Raw genomic sequence first — 24,962 nt, 5'->3', positions numbered from 1 at the left:
ATAAGCCGAAACAAACAGATAGACAGACAAAAATTTTAAAAAATATTATTTTGGTATATGTATGTATATACATATGTATTGAGTGAATAAGGGCCAATAGGCTATTTGACTGGTTTTTAAAATCGATTTATATTATTTAGTAGAAGTTAAGGAACCCAGTAAAATTTGTTTTATTTATTTTTAGTACATTACTTGGACAATATGGCGCTGCAATGGTGTTGGTGACGTCACTTTCTTGTATTTTAATCTGTGGTACATATTGTAGAAAAGCAAAGTTTACAGGAAAGTGACTTTATAAGCCCGGCCAATCAGGAGCGTTTTGTGTCACGTGACAAACGTTTGAAAATTTACATTTTTATTGATGGATAATTGAATAAATTAAGTATTATTTTCAACTTTCGTTAGTAAATTACCCTTTTTAAACTCATAATATACACTGATTACAATAATTCACGATTTATTTTTCGTATTGTCAAATAGCCTATTTAATATTACAAACAGACACACCAATTTTATATTATATGTACAGATTCATTTAATAGTAAGCCAACACACTGTACAATATTCCAATCCATTGGACACAAGACTTCTGTCTGTTTGTTCCGGCCAATCTCTGGAACGGCTGGACCGATTTTGACGGGACTTTCACTGGCAGATAACTGATATAATAATGAGTAACTTGGACTACAATAATATATTTTTGTTTAATTATTGTTTATTCTAGCTCACGGGCAGTTCGTATTCGTAGGAGGCCGCTGAAAATTAGTGTAGAAGCAATCATGTTTCTATTTTTCACTGAGTGGATCGCCTTTTGGCTAAATTACACCGCTGCACACTATTTATTGTTCAATATTATTTTAATTATTAATTTTTACTCTCAAAACTTGTTCTGTTGTAGTTGTATTTTTAGTTATTATTTTTTTTTCTTGTTTCATGTATTTTAGGGTAAATGATACTTTGTAATGTTACGTTTTTTATGTTGTGTGAATGTCGTGTAATTTGCTCAATAAATGTTTATTATTATTATCATTTTTAACATTTAATGTTTCTCCTCTTTCGAGGGTGTTTAAACCAAAAACGCGGGCAGCCAAGTGATAAGGAGTGTTTAAACTAAAATCGTGGACGATGATGATGAAGATGACATAAATTTCCGGGTGATACGGCATGTGTTAAGAATTATGGCTTTCTGGAGCATGTGGCGTATATATGCGGACATTTGTGAGGTGGTCAAACTCTTTGTTAGAGATTTCGGTGCGATACCTGTCGATGAAAGGACTATTGGGACTATGTGAACTGTTTGTGCTTTCCATTCAGGGCTGTATTTAGGGGAGGGCAACCGGGGCAACTGCCCTGGGGCCTCCACATTAGTGGGGGCCACAGTTTTCAGCAAGTTAACAAATACCAAGATATAGTCAAATTATAATAATGTTATTATTTAATATTTTAAAAATTACCAATACAAATAAATAAATCATAGCTTACTGATTGAGATAAAAAAAATAATTAATTTATGATAATATAATTATTAGGTTGTCTACGCTTCTGTTTGTCTAGGGCCCCCACTGCTTTGTGGCCCGGGGGCCTCCAGACCTTTAAATCCGGCTCTGTTTCCATTGCGTTTTAATTTCTATAGCAAGGTCTTGATGTTTACTGTAATCTCAGTAGTTCGGGATGGCCAAAATAATATTATCGTTTTACAATGATGTTCCAACCTCTCTATCTTTTGTTACAATCCCACACTATCGTCCAATTGTTTTCTATTGACAGCTCAATCATATTTAAAATAAGAAATAGTGTTACATGCCAGTATTAAATGCTATGCCATATAAAATAATATTAATTACAATAATAATTGTATATAATAAAGTAAATTCAATAGCCCCTGCTATACTAATAATATGCAATAGTAATGTGATACAAATTATGATATAGAATCAAATGTCATGACACCGTATTGAAGGCTAAGGTTACTCTCGTAACGTTAATTAATTTTTCAGAGATTGTGGTTTGTACGTTGTGTGAATTAGGGTCAGCTACGTCAATCAAATAAACAGTTCTATTGGTTTTGTCGTGAACGGTGATATGTGGTCTATTATTTTATATCATATATGTATATATAATTATAAATTTGTATTCTTATGCATATATATAACATTTTATCTATGTTCTTGTTTTATTATTATTACTATCGTATTTATTGTTACCGTCTTCATGACTTTCTATTTGGCCTAAAGGTTGACTGGCAGAGAATGCCTTCAGGCATTAAGTCCGCCTTTTGTCACAACTCATGTTATTGGTCAATAAAGTATTTTAAATAAATAATATATGGTCTTGTCAGTTATTATCGTTGTATCCCAGTAGATTTCATAGTTTCCGTTGTCTAATACACTTTGCGGCTTATATTTGTTGTGGGAGGGGGGGGTGCAAATGAAAGGCGGCAGTCGGTCAGTCGCGTGTACCGGCGTGCTTCTGGCGCACGTGGCGCGACAGGCACGAGTGCCACGCGAAGCGCGCGCCGCACGCGCCGCACGCGTGCGCCGCCGCGCGCACGTGCCGGCCCAGGATGTGGCTGCGCAGCTTCGCGTGGTTCTGCAACACGAGACCCTCGTCTGGTGGGACTGGCTACCCATGGCCCGAGGACGGCAGCGCCGAGGGCGGGCGCAAGGGTTGACCCTTGATCGGACACAGGGAGATCCCACTCGCCTAATCCAGCTAAATACCCCATATTTTATAATGGTTACCTAAAATAATCTTAGATATATACAAAATTATTTTACTGGTATATATGTATATAGCCAATGATGTTCTAGTAAACAGATATGTTATTAACGCGCAAAAAGTGAAGACTAGAAAACGTCCTAATTAGGACGTTTGCCTTTAGTCGTTTTACGTAGTAATACGTTATAATACATCATTATTACGTAGTAATACGCTTTGCGCAATTTAAACATCTAGTTATCCCTTTTACTTATTGTTTTTATCAAACTATCCTTTTTAATTTTAACGAAATGTAAAAATAAACTAAAATAAACGGTCCCCGACGCGGTACACTGTTTTCTGTTGTTTAGTATGCATATAACCAGGGTTGGGCAGTATTTTAATCACTTGTAATTAAAATACAAATATGTATTTGGTATTTTTATTTCAATTACTTCCTTAAAATGTAATTTGCAATTTGTATTTCAATTACCTGACGCAAAGGTATTTAGTAATTTGTATTTCAAATTCTTGAGGCTTAAAAATACATTTAAACTTTTAAATACATTTAATCTTCACTTAACGGTCGTGAGTGTGAGTGCGAGGCTCGAAAGTGTAATGATGGTATTGAAGCAGTAAATATTACAGAAAATGAAACAAGGGAGAGAAAACTATACTTGCCTAGGCACCGCAGATGCGCCAGCCACACATTAAGTCTTCTGGCAACAACAGATATGAATAATTTCATCAAAGATTCTCATATTAGCAGGATTCACTATTCAGCAATTGCTAAATGTACCTGGTGATGGAATATGTCCAGAAGACCCAAATCGGCTGAAACCATAAAAGACTGTCTTGGACATCAGTTAATATGTCCCTGTCCCACAAGATGGAACTCTTTATGATTCTGTAGTGCAGATGAGAAGCAAATCCAAATTAAATGAACTTTTTGCTAAGTTGGAAAAGACTAACACTTTATCTGCTATAGAACTAGAATACTTGGAAGAATTCATCGAAGTATTAAAACCAATTGCTACAGCTCTAGATTACATTCAAGGCCACATCTTTCTTTGGAAAAAAGATTTGATAAGTTTTTTAGACTGACACCTGAAGTAAATGGAGTGAAAAAAAAATTTTATGAAATGGAACTCTGGTTTTGAAAATTTCTAAAAGTATTAGAATCAATTCAACACCCTTTCACATATACACGAGTAGGATCAGCGACCAACGAGATGTATGTGAAGGGGTGTCGAATTTTTTATAATACTTTTAGGAATTTTCAAATACTAAACATAGCATTGTGAATGCATTAAAAACTCATAACTCATTCACATTTTTTTATTATGTATTTTGTATTTCAATTAAAAATAACTTAAATACAGTATTTTGTATTTTATATTTCAAATACCCCTCTTAAATATATTTTGTATTTCGTATTTCAATTAAAGCAAATCATATATTTTGCCCAGCCCTGGGTATAACATATCTGTTTATTAGAATATCATTGTATATAGCTTTCATATATCAAATATCAACGTCAGAACCCAAGAGCATATACCTAAGCCATGAAGAACTGATTTTTTCTTTCTGCCCGATTAAGAGTTAAGGAAAGAGTACGTTTTTTTCTTGAAGGTACCCAAGTCGTATCAGAAAAAATCTAAAAGCTTCCACAGAGTTGTGCGATATAGAAAACGTCTCAAAACACGCGCCATTTATTTTCTGTATTTTTGCTGTTGACTTCCAAGCAGGATATATTAATTTAAATAATTGCATTTAACTCTCTTGACTTTTTATTTTTTTAAATGTTGAAAAAGAGTAACTACTGACTTTCTCGCCGGTTCTTCTCGGTGGAATCTACTTTCCGAACCGGTACAACAACAACAACAACAACAACAACCTGTAAATTCCCACTGCTGGGCTAAAGGCCTCCTCTCCTTTTGAGGAAAAGGTTTTGGAACATATTCCACCACGCTGTTCCAAAGCGGGTTGGTGGAATACACATGTGGCAGAATTTCTATGAAATTTGTCACATGCAGGTTACCTCACGATGTTTTCCTTCACCGCTGAGCACGAGATGAATTATAAAGACAAATTAAGCACATGAATCAGCGGTGCTTGCCTGGGTTTGAACCTGCAATCATCGGTTAAAATGCACGAGTTCCAACCACTGGGCCATCTCGACTCTTCCGAACCGGTAGCTTCACTTAATTGTTAGATGACGATTCAAAAGTTCTTGTAAAGGCCTACTTGAATAAAGTTTATTATGATTTTGAATGAAAGCTCACCGGAAATGGCTTCCCGCAGTGATCGCAGAGATGCTCGACGACGTCCTTTTTATGCACTTGCTTGTGAAGGTACACTGAGTTACTTGTCTTGAAAACCTTCGAACAAAAACACACATACATACACATAAATATGAGACAACATCACATACATCACTCTGATCCCAATGTAAGTAGCTAACGCACTTGTGTTATGGAAATCAGAAGTAACGACGGCACAAACACCCAGACCCGAAATAACATAGAAAACTACACCCACAAGGATCAATTCTTGGACCTTTTCTATTCCTCATATACATAAATGACTTGCCATTTCTTGTTAGGAACAAACATGATACAGTAGAGTTTGCTGATAGCTCTTTGGTTTAGCGTTAGCAATCTTAGGCTGAAGATCAGAAGTAACGACGGCACAAACACCCAGACCCGAGACCACATAGACAACTAATGGTAATCTACATCGACTCGGCCGTACGAACCCGGGACCTCAGCGTGGCGTACCCATGAAAACCGGTGTACACACCACTCGACCATGGAGGTCGTCGCAGATATACTACACACATACACAGATATACTATAACCATATTTGACGACCTCTGTGGTCGAATATGTACACCGGTTTTCACGGGTACGCCACTCCGAAGTCCCGAGTCGATGTAGATTGTCATTAGTTGTCTATGCCGTCTCGGGTCTGGGTGTCTGTGCCGTCGTTACCTCTGATCTTCAGCCTAAGATTATTTACGCTAAAGCAATGTATTAACTTTAAAAACCAAAGAGCTATCAGCAAACTAAACTGTATCATGTTTGTTCCCAACAAGAAAGGGCAAGTCATTTATATATATGAGGAATACAAAAGGTCCAAGAATTGATCCTTGTGCGATCGGTTAGTTGTCTATGTCGTCTCGGGTCTGGGTGTTTGTGCCGTCGTTACTTCTGATCTTCCACAACACAAGTGCGTTAGCTGCTCACATTGGGATCAGAGTAATATATTTTTATTTTATTTTATTTGGGAAACAAACAGTACAATAAGTCTAAATATTAACAAATACAAATTAAATCACAAGCCAATCAAGTTTCCACTCATAAATAAATGTATGTGATGTTGTCCATTTTATATTCATATTTATTATTATTATATCACTGTTTAGAAGTAGAATTTGCGATAGATGGTGATACCTACTACCAAGTTTTTTTATAGAATAGATTGGCGGACGAGCATATGGGCCACCTGATGGTAAGTAGTCACCATCACCCATAGACAATGACGCTGTAGGAAATATTAACTATTCCTTACATTAATGTGCCACCAACCTTGGGGACTAAGATGTTATGTCTCTTGTGCCTGTAGTTACACTGGAACACAACAATACTGAGTACTGTTGTTTTGCGGTAGAATATCTGATGAGTGGGTGGTACCTAAATTAAAGCCCTACCACCAAGTAACGCTACCACTTACCTTCTGACACTCGTCACAGCTGTACACGTAGTTCTTGAGATGCTCCCAGTTGATGTGATCCCTCAGGCGAGACTTCGTCGGGAATCTCTTACCGCAGTCGCTGCACATGAACCTGGTAAGTCATAAACTCATTGACATATATATGTATATATGTCGCTCTGTCACGAGCAAACCGCTGAACCAAATTTGATGAAATTTGGTGTGAGGCAAACTTTAACTCCAAGAAAGGACATGGGCTACTCATTTGCCTGACATATGATAACCAACCGCTAAAACGGGAGCGACAATTAGTACATAAATATGTAGAAAAGGCTATTTGACAATGCGGACAATATGGCGCTGCAATGGGGTCGGTGACGTCACTTTGCTGTATTGAAGAAAGTGACTTCATTATAAGCCCGGCCAATCAGAAGCGTTTTGTGTCACGTGACAAACGTTTGAAAAAAAAATGCATTTTTATTTATTGATTTTTGAATAAATTACGTATTACTTTCAAGTTTCGTCAGTAAGTAACCATTTTTAAACTCATAATATACGCTGATTACAATAATTCACAATTTATATTTCGCATTGTCAAATAGCCTTTTGGGTGAAAATAAGTAAAGATCAAATTGGTATAACAACAGCCTGTAAATTTGCCACTGCTCGGCCATTTATTTTTATTTTTTGCCTTTTATTTTTCGCATTGTCAAATAGCCTATTGGAACAGCGTGGATACATCCCAAACTTGCTTCTCAAAGGCCGAGCAGTGGGAAATTTACAGGCTGTTGTTATACCAATTTGATCTTTACTTATTTTCACCCAATTGTAACTAAATATTCGTGTATTATATCTAATTACTTTTTTGTTCCATTTGCTGTCGAAACGCTTGGCCCTTGGAGTAGTGGTGCAAAAAGCTTCATCAAAAGTATAACACCTCGTATTGCCTCCACTGGTGACAGGAGGGCTGGTTCGTTTGCCCAGAGGATCGGAATTACGATTCAACGGGGAAACGCTGCTAGCATTCTTGCCATTCCACGCGGTCAAGATTTATACGGTAACTAGTTTTAGTTCATATTTGTATATATATATTTAAGCATTTAATGTTGTTAATTCTTATGTAAATAAATAAAAACTATTATATTATCACATCCGAATTAATCACTCACTTGAAATCGTTCTCGGAAACGTGTTTCTTGCTTATCTTCATGTGCTGCTGGTAGGTCGCTATCGACGAGAACGTCCGGTTGCAAGGCTTGCAGATCAGATCACCGTTTGCCCTGGAAGTTACATACAACTACATATATAATATGGTAAGTGGGCATTGGAAATTATTTCTGTGTTGTTTAAGAGTCAGGGGACGTTATTGTGTGTGTGTGTGTGAGTATTAGTTGACGAGTGGTGTGTACACCGGTTTTCATGGGTACGTAACTCCGAGGTCCCGGGTTCGTACGGCCGAGTCGATGTAGATTATCATTAGTTTTCTATGTTGTCTTGGGTTTGGGTGTTGTGGTACCGTCGTAACATCTGATTTTCCATAACACAAGTGCTTTAGCTACTTACTTTGGGATCAGAGTAATGTATGCCATGTTTTCTCATATTTATATTTATTTATTTTATTTTGTCGGTTTAAGGGGGTATAAAGGCTAGCATTGTCTCATAAGTAATGTATCATAAGCGATTAAAACTTCATAGTTTCTTTGGGGGTAAGAGATCGTTGAGGTCATTGTGTATGTGTTTGGGTTTTTTGTTGGTTTAAGGGGGGTATAAAGGCTAGCATAGACAATGCTAGTAATGTATTATATGCCTCCGAAAACACAGCAATGAAATGAAGAAGCAGTCCTTATGATTCTGTACTCTTTTCTTACTATCATAGATAATTAATCTAAAATACCTTCTATTTCTGGCACCAGAGGGCGCCATAAGTACTTTACCGCCATTGTAGCTGTTGAGCGTCATTGCATTCTTGTGATTCGTTCGAATTGCTTCGAAATTTTTTTCTTAAAATACAAAGTCTTAAAAAGTTTGTTAAAAAGTGTACTAAGTGTAGGATTTAGTGCCTTTTGAAAACACAGCAGTGTATCTCACTACAGAGATGGATCCGGTAAGTAGTGGTAAGGAAAACGAGCGTGTCGGTACTGTTGCTTCGGATGGAGAACAAATACCGTCTACGAGCTCTGTGTCTAGATCGTCAGGGAACAGTTCATCCTCGTCCTCGGAGTTCGAGGATGGTACTGCATCACCCTTACCAAATAAACGATCTCGTACAACAGCACGTAAGTACAGGTCAAAAAAAGATTTTACCGATCCGCGGGTTGATGTTTTAATGTCACAAATGGCGTACATTTCTAATTATTTCAGTCAATGTAGCCCTATGTATTATAATTCATCGGATCAACAGAATTATAATAAAGCTGTTCCTAGTACTAGAAGTAATAACAATTTACAACAGTTTCCTAATAAAAATTTACAATTTCCTAATAATAATTCAGAACAATTTCTAACATTACCTAGCCAACCCGAATCAATGTCGCTTAATTGGGGTTCCCTAAATACAGATGTTGATAGAAAAAAGATTATGCCAACTAGTGATAAAGAGAGATATTTAGAATTAAATAAGTTACAACAATTTGATTCTCAGGCTTGGAAAGGCATTAGGTATAAGCAAGTTTTACAGAGTTCCTTAGCAACACCAGGGTTCACTGGGCTTCAAGTTAACGATGAATTATGTCACTTTAATAAAAGCAAGGACTACCTTGCTTTAACTGAGTTACTTTTAGCCGGGCTATCCAATCAGGTATTGGAACAACGTCAATTATTAAAAACAGGTTTACAAACTATTGTTGACTAGGCTTGTACTAATTCTCAGAACTTAAATCCAAATAACTTGTTTGAGAAAATTTCTGACACTTTTGGACCTGGATCTTTATGTCATAAAAATTCAGAGACCACTATGCAAATTATTTGTGGAAAGCGTTCTGAATGTATAGAGGTTAGGCGTGAACGCATTCTTAAAGAAATAGGTAATGACAACCTTAAAAATACTCTAAGGAATGTCCCGCCCAGCTCTGAATACTTATTCAGTAGAGAGGCTTTACAGCCTATAATACAATCCCTCGGAGGGTCTCAAGTCTGGTTGAATACACCAGCCTATTTAAAGGAGAGGAAGAACCCAGAGCGGGGAGAACATATTTTTCAGAATAAGAAGGTTAGTAATAAATATAAAAACAAGAAGTTTGATAGGAAATTCAAACATTCAGTGCAACAGAAGAGTCGGTCCTTTCGTCAACGTCGACCTAATGCAGAGGGATCAAACCCTAAATCTAAAGAAAATTGACTCACTGCACGGGTTCAGAGGAGGTTGCCTAAGATTTTCCATAGAGAAATGGTCGGAACTAGGGGCAACCCAGTTTATTTTAAGGTCAATAGCAAATCACCGCTTACCTTTCAGGAAGAAGCCTCCTCTGAAATACCCTACCAGTCATTTTTTGGAATGTCTAGCAACCAAAGTATCCCCAGAAATGACTCAAATGATAGAAGAATTGAAGAGCAAGGGTGTGTTAGAAAAACCTTCAACTATAGACCCGGGTTTCTTTTCAAAGATGTTCCTAGTCAGGAAATCAGATGGTGGCCTGCGCCCAATTTTCGACCTCAGGGGTCTGAACTCATATGTAGCAACGAGACATTTCCATTTAATAGCACAAGTAGATGTGATAGAATTCCTTCAGGGGAACGACTGGTTAGCCAAGATCGATATCCACCAGGCGTATTTTCATCTGTGTATCGCGGAGACACACAGAAGATTTTTGCGTGTCATATACAAGGACGAGATCCTCCAGTTGACAGCATTACCTTTCGGCCTGTCTTCAGCGCCCCGTACGTTTGCAGCAGTCTCAAACTGGGTGGCCGAGGTCCTCAGAGGTCGAGGTATACGTCTCATTGTGTACCTGGACGATTTTTTACTGGCCTGTCAGGACAGAACCAAGCTATTGGCACAGGTTGCGGAAACACTGGCTATCTTGGAGTCCTTGGGATGGTGGATAAATTACAAGAAATCCATTACCAATCCCACACAAAGGCTGGAGTACTTAGGTCTAATCTGGGACACTCAAAATCGGACAATAGCCTTACCAACTCAAAAAGTTGTAAGTATAAAAGACTGCCTGAGAGGCATGTTGCGCCGAGACAGCTGCTCGTTAAGAGAGCTTCAGAGGATGTTGGGCATGTTAAACTTTGCCAACCACGCGAATCCTCAGGGCCGGCTCCACTGCCGGAGGTTACAACTCTTCCTAAAAAAGTTTATTGGGAAAGGCCCAAAGAGAGTATTGACTCCCAGTGTGCGAGAAGACTTGAGGTGGTGGTTGGATGCAGTAGAGAGCAGTTCAACTCCACTAGAAAAGAGACAGGTAACTCATTTCTTAACCACAAACGCAGCGGATGCGGGCTGGGGAGCGAGTCTAAACGATCAGTATCTGTCAGGAAGGTGGGCTCCAAACCAAAGAAACTGGCACTCCAATATGAAGGAGATGTATGCCGTCTTTGCAGTGATCAAGTCTCAGAATTCACGGTTACAAAATGCACACATTCTGGTACAATCGGACAACAGAACCCTAGTAGCGTACATCCGGAACCAGGGCGGAACCCGATCAATAAACCTATTAGGACTAACAACCAGGTTGCTGGAACTGACTTGTCAGCTCAATATACAGATGACAGCATTCTACTTGCCAGGAAACCTAAACGGCATTGCAGATCGCTTGTCAAGAGGAAGACCAATACCAGAGTGGCATCTGCTGCCACCAGCCACAAAGAGAATATTCGACCTTTGGGGGATTCCAGAGGTAGATCTGTTTGCATCAAAAGAGACTGCTGTTGTACCAAGGTATGTAACTCTAAACTCAAGAGATGGCTCGGCTCTTTTTTGCGACGCCTTCAGCCAAAAGTGGATCTTTCAAACAGCATGGATATTCCCGCCTCCAAGCATGATACCTAGAGTCTTAGCACATCTCAACAGCGCAGTGGGGATATACTATGTAGTAGTGCCCCAGTGGACCCAATGCTTTTGGTTCCCGGACCTGCAGTCCCGCGCAGTGGTTCCTCCTCTGCAAATAGAGAATCTCCAGAGAGTTTTAATAGACTGGACAACAGGGATCAGCCCACCTCAAGTGGACAGATTAAAGCTTCAGGCTTGGAAGATTATGGGTGGGAGGATCAGATAACCGAATGGAGTAATGAGGAACGACTTTTGTTAAGAAAGAGCTGGCGTCCAGCTACTTTAAATACCTACAGTGCACCGTTAAAGAGGTGGCTACGTTGGAGTAGAATACATAATGTGCAAAGTAAGAGACCTGAGGGTAAGGAGGTAGCCAGATTTCTAGCTAATTTGTATTTACAAGAAAAGTTTGCATACAGTACAATTTTATTACATAAGTCCGCTGTGGCAACATGCTGTGCAGCAACAGAAAGCTTATCAAAGAACTTCTTTATTAATCAAGTTTTAAAGGCTATAAGCCTCTCCCAACCACATTCACCTAAATCCCCTGTGTGGGACGTTAATATTCTGTTGGAGTGGTTAAAGACATCTAAGGTTACCAACTCTTTGTTTGAACAAAGCAGACGAACAGCACTTATCCTTTTACTTGCCTCGGGTCGAAGGCTCCATGATCTGACCCTGCTAGAACTCAGTGACCAAGGGTTTGTAGAAACTGACCATACTACTACATTCTGGCCTAGATTTGGTTCAAAAACGGATACAAGCATTCATAGGCAATCAGGCTGGCTTCTAATAAGGCATCAAGACCCAAAGATTTGCCCAGTTACTCATATAAAAAAATTGATTGAGATCTCAAAGTCAAGACGGGACCAAGATAAAAAAGTAGAATCACTTTTTATCTCATTATCTGGAGTTGTAAGACCTGCATCTAAGACAATGATTGCAGGATGGGTAAGGTCAGGATTTAGATTAGCCAAGATTGATGCTTCTCCAGGTAGCATAAGATCAGCAGTAGCTTCTCGGGGATGGTTGGACAATAGACCAGTTCAAGAGATACTAGAGAGAGGTAATTGGAGGAGTATAGAGACTTTTTCAAGATATTACTGCAAAAATGTAGACAGATCTCAGACTAGTGAAGCTGCAGTAGGTTCACTTTACAATAATTTTAAAACAGTTTAATTACAATACCTATTGATTTTAGTGATTAATGATTTGATCTCAAGATTAAGACTGAACTATAATTATATTTTTGGTTTCACAAAGCTTTCATATTATTTTTGTTAACTTAATCATAAGTTTGATTGTTATTTTATATTTCTTTTATTAGTTTATTAATATAACAGTAGTATCTACAAGATACAAATGATTTTGGTTCCTAACTTTTAGATACATAAGGACATTTGTAAAATTGATTTCTCTTAATTAGAAGTTAATAAGATTTATAATTAAAAGTTTTTAAAAAAAAATAAAAAAATCTTATTTTAACAATTTGCTTTCACATTACATTCTTGTGGTTTGTTATTTCTGATCACCAGCAGATATCAAACAGGTCTTCATTTCATTGCTGTGTTTTCGGAGGCATATAATATGACTGTTTTGCATTACAACAAAACAGGTATTATATGTTGGAGAAAACACAGCAATGATACAAGGAGCTTGCTGATGATGAAGACTGCAATGACGCTCAACAGCTACAATGGCGGTAAAGTACTTATGGCGCCCTCTGGTGCCAGAAATAGAAGGTATTTTAGATTAATTATCTATGATAGTAAGAAAAGAGTACAGAATCATAAGGACTGCTTCTTCATTTCATTGCTGTGTTTTCTCCAACATATAATACCTGTTTTGTTGTAATGCAAAACAGTCATATTATAAGCGATTATAGTAAATGAATGGGGAGGAGCGTCTGTTTAAGGGGGTCTTTTAATTGTACCAATAATAGCATATCATAAGTGATCTTCGCCAATTATTTATTAATATACCCTCTCTGGTATATATTTAAGGGGGTATTTTAAAGGTTACCATCGTCGCACTAGTAACGTAGCATAAGTGATCATCGTAAATTATTTGGTCGGTCGTTTTAAGGGGGTATTTTAAAGGCTACCACTGTCTTTCTAGTAACGTAGCATAAGGGATCATCGTAAATTATTTGGTCGGTCGTTTTAAGGGGGTATTTTAAAAGTTACCATCGTCTCACTTGTAACGTAGCATAAGTGATCATAGTAAATTATTTGGTCGGTCGCTTTAAGGGGGTATTTAAAAGGCTACCACTGTCTTCATAGTAACGTAGCAGTAGTGATCATCGTAAATTATTTTAGATGTCGTTTTAAGGGGGTATTTTAAAGATTACCACTGTCTTCCTAGTAGCGTAGCATAAGTGATCATAGTAAATTATTTGGTCGGTGGCTTTAAGGGGGTATTTTAAAGATTACCACTGTCTTCCTAGTAGCGTAGCATAAGTGATCATAGTAAATTATTTGGTCGGTCGTTTTAAGGGGGTATTTTTAAAGGCTACCACTGTGTTTTCCTAGTAGTGTAACATAGGTGATAAAAGTAAATTATTTGGTCGGTCGCTTTAAGGGGGTATTTTAAAGATTACCATTGTCGCACTAGTAACGTAGCATAGGTGATCATAGTAAATTATTTGGTGGGTCGCTTTAATGGGGTATTTTATAGGCTAACACTGTCTTCATAGTAACGTAGCATTAGTGATCATATTAAATTATTTGGTCGGTCGCTTTAAGGGGGTATTTTAAAGGCTAAAACTGTCTTCCTGGTGTCGTTATAAAGTGGTATTGGTTTCCTATGTTGTCTGGGTCTGGGTGTTTGTGCCGTCGTTTCTTCTGTTCTCCCACAACACAAGTACTTTAGCTTAGATAGGGATTTTTTTATGACATAGGTGGCAAACGAGCGGGAGGTTCACTTGATGGAAAGTGACTACCACCGCCCATGGACATCTGCAACACCAGGGGGCTTGCAGAAGCGTTGCCGGCCTTTAAGAGAGGAGTACGCTCTTGAAGGTTCCCATGTCGTATCGGTTCGAAAAAACCGCCGGCGAAAGCTCCACAAAGTGGTTGTGCGAGGCAGGATCATAGTAATGTATGTTATTTCCAATATAGTCATAGTAAGGATTGTGATATATATTATATATAAATAAATAAATATGAGACAACATCACATACATTACTCTGATCCCAATGTGAGCAGCTGACGCACTTGTGTTGTGGAAGATCAGAAGTAACGACGGCACAAACACCCAGACCCGAGACGACACAGACAACTAATGGTACTCTACATCGACTCGGCCGGGAATCGAACCTAAGAGTGGCGTACCCATGGAAACCGGTGTACACACCACTCGACCATGGAGGTCGTCAAAAAAAAATAATATAAGATAATTTTTTTTTGTACACCGAAACAAAAAAAATACACGAAACAACACAACAAAATATCAAACACGGTACAAAAGGCGGTTTTATCGCCAAAAGAGCGATCTCTTCCAGACAACCTTTGGATAGAGGACATTGAATACTCAAAGAAAGGGGTTCGGAGGTGTACACCTTTTAGGTAAGTCATATATACACAAACATAACATATCTACATACAACAACAACAACAACAGCCTGTAAATTCCCACTGCTGGGCTAAAGGCCTCCTCTCCCTTTGAGGAGAAGGTTTGGAACATATTCCACCACGCTGTTCCAATGCGGGTTGGTGGAATACACATATGGCAGAATTTCTATGAAATTTGTCACGTGCAGGTGTCCTCACGATGTTTTCCTTCACCGCCGAGTACGAGATGAATTATAAAGACAAATTAAGCACATGAATCAGCGGTGCTTGCGTGTGAACTCGCAATCATCGGCTAAGATGCACGCGTTCTAACCACTGGGCCATCTCGACTCATATCTACATAACCAGGGCCGTATTTAGGGGAGGGCAACCGGGGCAACTGCCCTGGGGCCTCCACATTAGTGGGGGCCAGTTTTCAGCAAGTTAACAAATACCGAGATATAGTCAAATTATAATAATGTTATTATTTAATATTTTAAAAGTTACCGATACAAGTAAATAAATCATTGCTTAGCAATTGAAATAAAATAAGTAAATTATTCATGATAATATAATTATTAGGTTGTTCACGCTTCTGTTTGTCTAGGGCCCCCACTACTTTGTGGCCCGGGGGCCTCCAGCCCTTTAAATCCGACTCTGTACATAACATACGTGAGTCGAGATGGCCGCGTGGTTAGAACGCGTGCATCTTAACCGATGATCGCGGGTTCAAACCCTGGCAAGCACCGCTGATTCATGTGCTTAATTTGTCTTTATAATTCATCTCGAGCTCAGCAGTGAAGGAAAACATCGTGAGGAAACCTGCATGTGACAAATTTCATAGAAATTCTGCCACATGTGTATTCCACCAACCCGCATTGTGGAATATGTTCCAAACCGTCTCCTCAAAGGGAGAGGAGGCCTTTAGCTCAGCAGTGGGAATTTACAGGCTGTTGTTGTTGTTACATAACATACGTACATACGATTAATACATGTTATAACATGTTAAATATTATATAACTTACTTTGCAGCGTGACTGTTCATGTGCCTTAAAAGATTCCCTCGCCAGAGGAATCTCTTGTCGCACTGCGTACAGGGGAACTGGTGTCTGGATTTGTTCACGGACTTCCTGATTTCGATTTGGGCCTTGTGCTTATCCTGACCGGTCAGATCCGGTAGAGATTCTGTTAGCTTCCTGGAATAGATCCTCTGTTTAGTTACAGTACAACACGACTTAGTAGTATATCTGTTTAGATAAATCTTATATATACATATAATAAAATTGGAGTGTCTGTTTGTAACATTAAAACAACAGCTGATGTATATATATATATATATATATGTGCTTAATTTGTGTTTATAATTCATCTCATGCTCGGTAATGGAAACATCGTGAGGAAAGCATGTGTCTAATTTCATCGAAATTCTGCCACATGTGCATTCCACCAACCATTGGAACAGCGTGGTGGAATATGTTCCAAACCCTCTCCTTAATGGAAGAGGAGGCCTTATCTCAGCAGTGGGAAATGAACAGGCTGTTACTATGTTATTTATATTACCTTAGTTTCAGTTGTATTTGATGTTTCGAACTTGTTCGAACGTGCTTTTGTAGATTAGATGTCGTCGTAAAGGACAATCTGTGAAATTTTAATTCATTATTAAGCTTAGCTAGCTATGTACATATAATAAAATTGGAGTGTCTGTTTGTAATATTAAAATAGCCCTTAATACTCAATGCATATGTATGTACACGGTACATATACCAAAACAACATTTTTTACAATTTTTGTCTGTCTGTTTGTTCCGGAAAATCTCTGGAACGGCTGGACCGATTTCGACGGGACTTTCACCGGCAGATAACTGATATAATAAGGAGTAAATTAGGCTAGAATAATATTTTTTTGTTGTTAAATTCAAACGCGTATAAGGTTGAGGGTACAGCTAGTTATAAATACAATTAATGTCCTATAGCAGAGATGGCCCAGTGGTTAGAAAGCGTGCATCTTAACCGATGTGTGAAGGAAAACATCATGAGGAAACCTGCATGTGACAAATTTCATAGAAATTCTGCCACATGTGTACTCCACCAACCCGCATTGGAACAGCGTCGAGGAATATGTTTCAAACCCTCTCCTCAAAGGGAGAGGAGGCCTTTAGCCCAGCAGTGGGAATTTACAGGCTGTTGTTGACCAATAGAAATCGGCAATAATGTAGCTTTTTACAAGTGAAAACATCTATAATTATTAGTTACGGAGATTACATAATTTTATTATAGATATATAGATAAAATAACTATTTATTGGATTAAACTATTATTTTTGGGACCACCTCGCCAATGATTATTAGGGCTTGGCCTAGGTGCTTAGAAGATGTCTTGGGTTCGGGAATTATAATATCTAAGATGGAACCGAATCTCTTATACTTGCCTTCACTGGGGGGGGAGGTTTGACTGTTGTGTTTAGGACGGGACTCTTAGGTTTGTCATATCTGGAGGGGGGATTGCGTGCTATTTAAAACGAGATCAAATCTCTCAAATTTGACTTCTGTGGAAGGAGGGGGCTTGAATTGTGTATTGTTTAAGACAGTACAGAGATTCACATAATGTTGTCTTAAATTTTCGCGATTATTACACATTGAAATAAAACTAGACTAGACTAGACTAGGTAGACTGTCTACCCGTGACCACGAACGCTGTAAAGTGCTCGAAACGTCGGGATGTCAAAAATAATTAATACATTCAAAATCCGTTATAACTAGTTTTATTTCAATGTACAGAGATTCTTAGGTTCGACATCTTTGGAGAGGGTGAATTGCGTGCTGTTAAAAACGGGATCAAGACTCTTAGATTTGACCTCTTTGGAGGGGGGGGAATAAATTGTGTATTCTTTGAGACGGTACCGAGGTTCTTAGGTTTGTATTCCCTGAGTGGTTTGCGTATTGTGTTTAAAACAAGACCGAGTCTCTTAGATTTGGCCCCCCTGGGGGGGGATTGGTTATTGAGCTTAATACGACACCGAATAGAAATTATCAATATAAAATTGATTGTATGTATTAAGCTCGACCTCCGTGGTCGAATGGTGTGTACACCGGTTTTCAAGGGTACGCCACTCCGAGGTCGCGGGTTCGATTCCCGGCCGAGTCGATGTAGATTACCATTAGTTTTCTATGTTGTCTCGGGTCGTCGTTACTTCTGATGGGGGATCAGAATAATGTATGTGATGTTGTCTAACATTTGAAAAAAAAAAATTTAGTACGTTTTTTTTTTAAACCTAAATAAATGCGAGTACCTGCAAGGTGCGCAGTAGGGTTTCCTCTTCTCGCCGGTCTCGATGCGATGCGTCTCCAGATGCTTTCGGAGCGACGTGCGCCATTTAAACGTCTTCCCGCAGAACTCGCACGGGAACGACGCCCGATCGTCCGGGGCACTGGAACACATATATATATATATATATATATATATATAAGTAAAGTAAAGTAACAGCCTGTAATTTTCCCACTGTTGAGATAAGGCCTCCTCTTCACACATGCAGGTTTCCTCACGATGTGTTCCTTCACCGCTGAGCACGAGATGAATTATAAACACAAATTAAGCACATATATATAGTGGTGCTTGCCTGGGTTTGAACCCAGTGGTGAGTAGTCACAATGACGCTGTAAGAAATATTAACTATTCCTTACATCGTCAATGTGCCACCAACCTTGGGAACTAAGATTTTATATCCCTTGTGCCCGTAGTTACACTGGCTCACTCACCCTTCAGACCGGAACACAACAATACTGAGTACTGTTATTTGGCGGTAGAATAACTGATGAGTGGGTGGTACCTACCCAGACGGGCTTGCACAAAGCCCTACCACCAAGTTAAATTAGATTACAATCTAACGAGACAGATTGTAATCTAACGAAATTCTGTGAATTATTTAATTGTGTTTTATTGCAAATTGAATAAACGTGAAATAGATTATAATTTTACGTTGAAATAATATGGTGGAGTTATTAATTTCGGGATATTTACCATGTTTATTATTTTTGTTCGTTGATGCTCGATATTTCGACATTATCTACGAATGTCTTTTTCAGGAGACATAAAATAAAAAACATGGTAAATATCCCGAAATTAATAACTTTAATAATAAAAATAACCATGTTAATTTAAAATCTTATATAATATGGTGAATTCCGGGGTGGCGGGGGAAATAACGTTCAACCAATCAGCGCGGGACATGCATCCGTTCTACAGTTCACAATTCGACAGCTTACCATTGACAGATTACAGTATAGCGAAAAATAATGCGTTAAATTGCAATCATATTTGACGGTTCACAATATATCGACCATTTACAATCTCACGAGATAGATTGTTATCTAACGAATTTTGTTATCTCACAGTGACATATATATATATACCATTCCAATGGTAGTACGAACAGCCAAAAACATTTTGTGTATACTATATTTCTCGGAAGAGCTGAGATGGCCCAGTGGTTAGATAGAGCACTATATATACGACGGTACATCGGTGAAAACATCGTAAGGAAACCTGCATGTGTCTCATTTAATAGAAATTCATATGTGCATTCCAACGTATTGGCACAGCGTGGTGGAATATTTTCCAAACCCTCTCCTTAATGGAAGAGGAGGCCTTAGCCCAGCAGTGGGTAATTTACAGGCTGTTACTATATTTCTCGGATACCCCACGTTTGGGAGAAGTTTGGTAAATTTTAAAAATTTCGCTCGGGTAAATAATATACATTATATGATATTACCTTTGATCTGTATGTTGGGGATAATTTTCATTGTTAACATCATAATCATAATCCATGTCAGTCCTGTAAAAGAAAAACATAACAAGTTATAACAAGTGTTAACTTCTTATAGGGGGTAAGCTGCTTCGTTACGTAACGCGTTACGGCGCCAGTCTGCCTGCCTTCCCTTTCTCGCACGCACACAGCGGCAATAATAATAATAATATACATACACAATCATCTAATGTACATATTCAACAATTATAAAAAATAATGTAATACTGAAATAAAACTAGTTATAACGGATTTTAATCGCGTATATTAATTATTTTTAACATCCCGACGTTTCGAGCACTTTACAGCGTTCGTGGTCACGGGTAGACGATTCAAATCCGTTATAACTAGTTTTATTTCAATGTGTAATCGCGAAAATTTAAAACAATATTAATATAATATTGTTGAAATAAAAAAGCAACATCTGCGTCAAGTCACACAACTTTCCTTTAAAAAAAAAAAGAAAAGGCGGGAGATTCGTAGTTGACAGATTGAGATCGCGAATATAATTATTACGGTGTAATGTGATTATTGTTGGTTATTTGTGTTGTAGACTAAATGTTATTCTATTGTGGTGGATTGATTGTTATTTTAAATTAAAGATAATTGTTTTAGAGGTTAACCTACTACCTACTTCTGGTTCTAAAAATATATCTTACATAGTATAAAACAAAGTCGCTTATCTGTCTTTCCCTATGTATGCTTAGATCTTTGAAATTACGCAACCGATTTTGATGCGGTTTTTTTTAATAGATAGAGTGATTCGAGATTAAGGTTTTTGTATATCATACACGGACAACAACTCTGGTGATTTTATTGCGATTGATTTTAAATAATTTCCTTCTTTTTATACATATTTGTAAAGCTAAGAAAACGGTTATGTTTTTAAAATAATCTGCAGGCAAAGTTCCATCATGATTTTCTTTAGTTTTGAAGGCATTTTTGAGGAAATAAAAATCTCTCCGTCTCGCATTTTTAAATTTGGACTGATAATTATTATTTAAATATGACAAATATCCAGTGTTTAATCGTTTTTATAAAACAAAAGTAAAAAAATAGATTTAAATTGATACTTTTTTTTAAATACATTTTTGAAGTTGCATTTTTGACAAATTTTGAAAAAAGCTAAAAAACGTGATAATTCAAAAATGGTTCACTTTTGGATTATGCATATGGGGGTTAAAATTATAGCAAATAGTCACCCCTATCACCTCCTAACGGATATACGTCGAATTACCAATAACCCTGTATATCATTAAGTAAGGTAGGCTACATACCTATGACAGTGCACCATATTGTAATGTTTCAGGGCCCCCCTCTTGCTCCCAAACCTCTCCCCACACACGACGCACTGGTATCTGCGTGTGTGTTTGTTTGTGTGATAATTATACGAAACCTCAGACGAGAACGAACATTCGCATATAGTACATTTATACTTCGACGAATTCTGAAAATGATTATTTAATTAATTAGGCAGGCTGACTGACAAATTGTATCTTGTTATTTTTTTTATTTATGGTATAGGTTGGCGCGAGCATATAGGCCACCTGATGGTAAGTGGTCACCATCACCCAATGACAATGACGCTGTATGAAATATTAACTATTCCTTACATCGTCAATGCGCCACCAACCTTGGGAACTAAGATGTTATGTCACTTGTGCCTGTAGTTACACTGGCTCACCCTTCAGACCGGAACACAACAATACTGAGTACTGTTGTTTGGCGGTAGAATAACTGATGAGTGGGTGGTACCTACCCAGACGGGCTTGCACAAAGCCTCTAAATCTGCCGCCCTAGGCTCCAGACTACTTAGCCTATTGGTAAATCCGCCACTGACTTAGATTCTCCCCTGTGTAGTTACACTGGCTTACTCATCTTTAAAACTGTATCAAATACAATTTCTTAGTATACTGTACATATAAGGGGTAAGCTATGTTAATAATAGGGGCCTAGAAATGTCAAAAGGTAGCAAGTTTGATCCTGATCTATTACTGACCTGGACTAGTCTCACACGAGTAAATATGAGACAACACCACATACATTACTCTGATCCCAATGTGAGTAGCTAACGCACTTGTGTTGTGGAAGATCAGAAGTAACGACGGCACAAACCAGACCCGAGACGACGTAGACAACTAATGATAATCTACATCGACTCGGCCGGGAATCGAACCTGGGTGGCGTACCCATGAAAACCGGTGTACACAACACTCGACCACGGAGGTCGTCGTGACAAGTGATAAGCACAAAAAGGGGTAAATAGCTATATTAGTAATTCTTTAATTAAATCATTGCCATTATTGTTTTAAAAAAAACGCTTCTCACCCCCATTTCAAGTGGGGACGGGGGGGGGGGTTATGTGTGACCTAATACCCTGTCCATCTCTTCTGGGTACTCCAAGGGATCCTTTCACCATGCTACCTTGATGTACATTAATTTTAAATAATGTTATGCCCAATGATATTCTAAAAAACAGATATGTTATACCCATACTAAACAACAGAAAACAGTGTGCCGCGCCGGGGACCGTTTATTTTACATTTCGTTACAAGTAAAAAGGATAGCTTGATAAACACAATAAGTTAAAGGGATAACTAGATGTTTTAATTACGCAAAACGTATTATTACGTAATAATGATGTATTATAACGTTTTACAACGTAAAACGACTAAAGGCAAACGTCCCAATTGGGACGTTTTCTAGTCTTCACATTTTGCGCGTTAATGACATATCTGTTTACTAGAACATCATTGGTTATGGCTAACTTACCATTTCATGCTTCAAACTTATATGATCAGCGAGGTCGTCAGCATTAGGGAACGATATGACACACTTTTCACACTGAAACATTGCATTCACATAATCTTCTCTCAACGCTAACTGTTTCATTTCTTCCAAGATCTCTTCTTTGCTTAGTTCTACTTCTACAAACTGTGCATAGTCTGTCTCCTTCTTTATTTGAACATTTTTCTTCTTCTTTTTCTTTACTTTTATTAATGGTTCATCGTCGTTCGACAGATCTTTCTCTTCTTTAATATCAGACAAGTATTCTTCAGTGTTTATTTCTGTTTTTATAACTTCTATCGTTGGTTGTGCATCTTCTATTTCTGAGTATGGTGTTGATATGTTGTAAAGAGTTTTTATTTCTAAATTTTTGTACGGTAATATTTCCTGTAAATAAATTTTTAGTTTTAGAGATCTGATATTTATTATTGTCTCTTACTAAGACACTCTGATACCAAACTCAATTAAAACAATAAGTTGCTGTAAATACTAGTTTATATAAGTAATTCTTGTAATATAATTATACATTGTTTCATTGTCAATAATAGTTAGTAAAAGTAAGTACTATTGTAAAAAAAGGTTTTATATATGATGAAATAATGTTAATTAAAATTGAATTAGAGATATATTTATATAATAATTGTAGGTGCGAACAATTATTGTATAGCCACGATAGCACAGTGGTTAGAACACGTGCATCTTAAAAAATAAATGCATTTTCAAGCCGAGGCCCGAATATTCATGTGCCTAATTTGTGTTTATAATTCATCTCACGCTCAGTGGTAAAGGAAAACATTGTGGGAAAATGTCGTGTCACATCTAATTTCATTCAAATTGCAATGGAAAATTTCCAGGTTGTCGTACAACTTACTATTTGAGCATAATTGTTGAGCGCTTTGAACGACTGCAGTACTCGTTGTTTGTATTTAGTAAACTTTGATAGGAGACCGGCACATTCGTAGCACAGCTCCAGTTGTTTCTCTGAATAGGTATTCTGAAAAAGAATATTATAAATGTATGAGTAAATAGGCACAGTGTGGTCTTTATGCACTACTGTTTCATCATGCGTTTGAATTAATTTTAAATAACATATTCAGTAGTGAAGGGTAACATACAGATGTTATGTTTGATGAATCTATATATATATTTTTGAGTATATCATTATCTATTCATTATATATTTTTAATAAAGACGATCTGACATACTATGCACTTTTCATACTGGTTAGTCTTGTAGGATGAAATTTTACAGAGGAATCTCAAATAGAACATGGGTGAACAATATGAAATGATTTTATATTGATTCATCTCCTACATTCATCTTAAATGGGGGATGAAAATTTTCTTTGAAATTAGTTATTTCTGATTTTAGAAATTGAAAAATTGTGTACACGTTTAGTATCATATTTTGAGATAATATTATGTATGAAATTACAGTTAATCTTAGTATAAAATATAAATAATATTTTCATATCAATGTTGGTTGGATAGTAGGGACTATTCATGTATTAACAACATTTCTTGGTGGTAGGGACTTGTGCAAGCCAGTCTGGGTAGGTACCACCCACTCACCAGTTATTCTACCGCCAAATAACAAAAAAAATATGTAAATAGTTAATTAATGAGATTGCCGTTTTATTTTATATACTTAGTTATAATAAAAGTTTTTATTGATCACATTCGATACTTTATTTGAACACCTCATTATTTACTCAATAGATATCACTAGAAAGCATTATAGAGACGAGTATTATAAGTATAAAATCACAGCATAATATAAAATAAAGTCCTTCCACAATCAGTACGTAATAAACTCGAAAACTTCTAAATATATTTATATTAGTAGTATAATTCATTAAAAAAATCCTCTATATTGGCTGAAATATTATGTTGTTTGTTAAAGTTGTCGGAATTAAATAATCCGAATAATATATATGTATATTATGTTTTATATAAAACCTTATTCTACCCGTTTAGACCCTGCCTTTGTAGCTAGTAACAAATAAAAAGCGAATTAAATACAATTAAAGTTTTTTTACCGGTAGTTCACTTATGATTTGTAAAAAACATTTTTTCGCATTATATTCCTCAATTTTGACCATTCTACGGTCATTGTTGAGGCATCCACAGCATATCTCAGTCATTATTACGATTATAACTACATTATTATTGATTATTTTGATTTTATTTTAAGCATTATGTTTTGTTTGGATGTTAACGCGACCACAGATGTCATACACCATGTTAGTCAAATGTCACAACATTGTAAAATGTAAATATTGCTTTGTATAACTAAACTATATATATTATAAAGTATTATACCAAATAATAGTTAACTTAATATATATTTACTAACACTAAAAACTTTTAAATGGTTAATAAAATATTAAAGTATTCAATTCTGCACTATGGTTTTTTTT

The 24,962-nt window shown here is 37.2% G+C and overlaps 1 protein-coding gene across 1 annotated transcript; it reads right to left on the bottom strand.

Moving 5' to 3' along the window:
• Positions 1–2,423: 2,423 nt before the first annotated feature.
• Positions 2,424–24,777, bottom strand: LOC124542111 (zinc finger protein 57-like). Its single transcript, XM_047120042.1, has 12 exons — positions 24,575–24,777; positions 23,415–23,596; positions 22,529–22,930; positions 21,034–21,203; positions 19,724–19,786; positions 18,245–18,382; positions 16,517–16,594; positions 15,982–16,152; positions 7,581–7,691; positions 6,433–6,544; positions 4,983–5,078; positions 2,424–2,589 (listed from the first exon to the last, which is right to left on the bottom strand). The coding sequence occupies exons 1-12, from the start codon at positions 24,684–24,686 to the stop codon at positions 2,446–2,448; spliced, it is 1,779 nt and encodes a 592-aa protein (XP_046975998.1). The 5' UTR covers positions 24,687–24,777; the 3' UTR covers positions 2,424–2,445.
• Between the last annotated feature and the right edge of the window lie 185 nt (positions 24,778–24,962).

The sequence above is a fragment of the Vanessa cardui genome, chromosome 30 (genome assembly GCF_905220365.1).
Source record: "Vanessa cardui chromosome 30, ilVanCard2.1, whole genome shotgun sequence".
Classification (NCBI taxonomy): domain Eukaryota; kingdom Metazoa; phylum Arthropoda; class Insecta; order Lepidoptera; family Nymphalidae; genus Vanessa; species Vanessa cardui.
The sequence above is the reverse complement of the archived record's forward strand: the minus strand, read 5'-3'. Positions and strand labels throughout refer to the sequence as shown.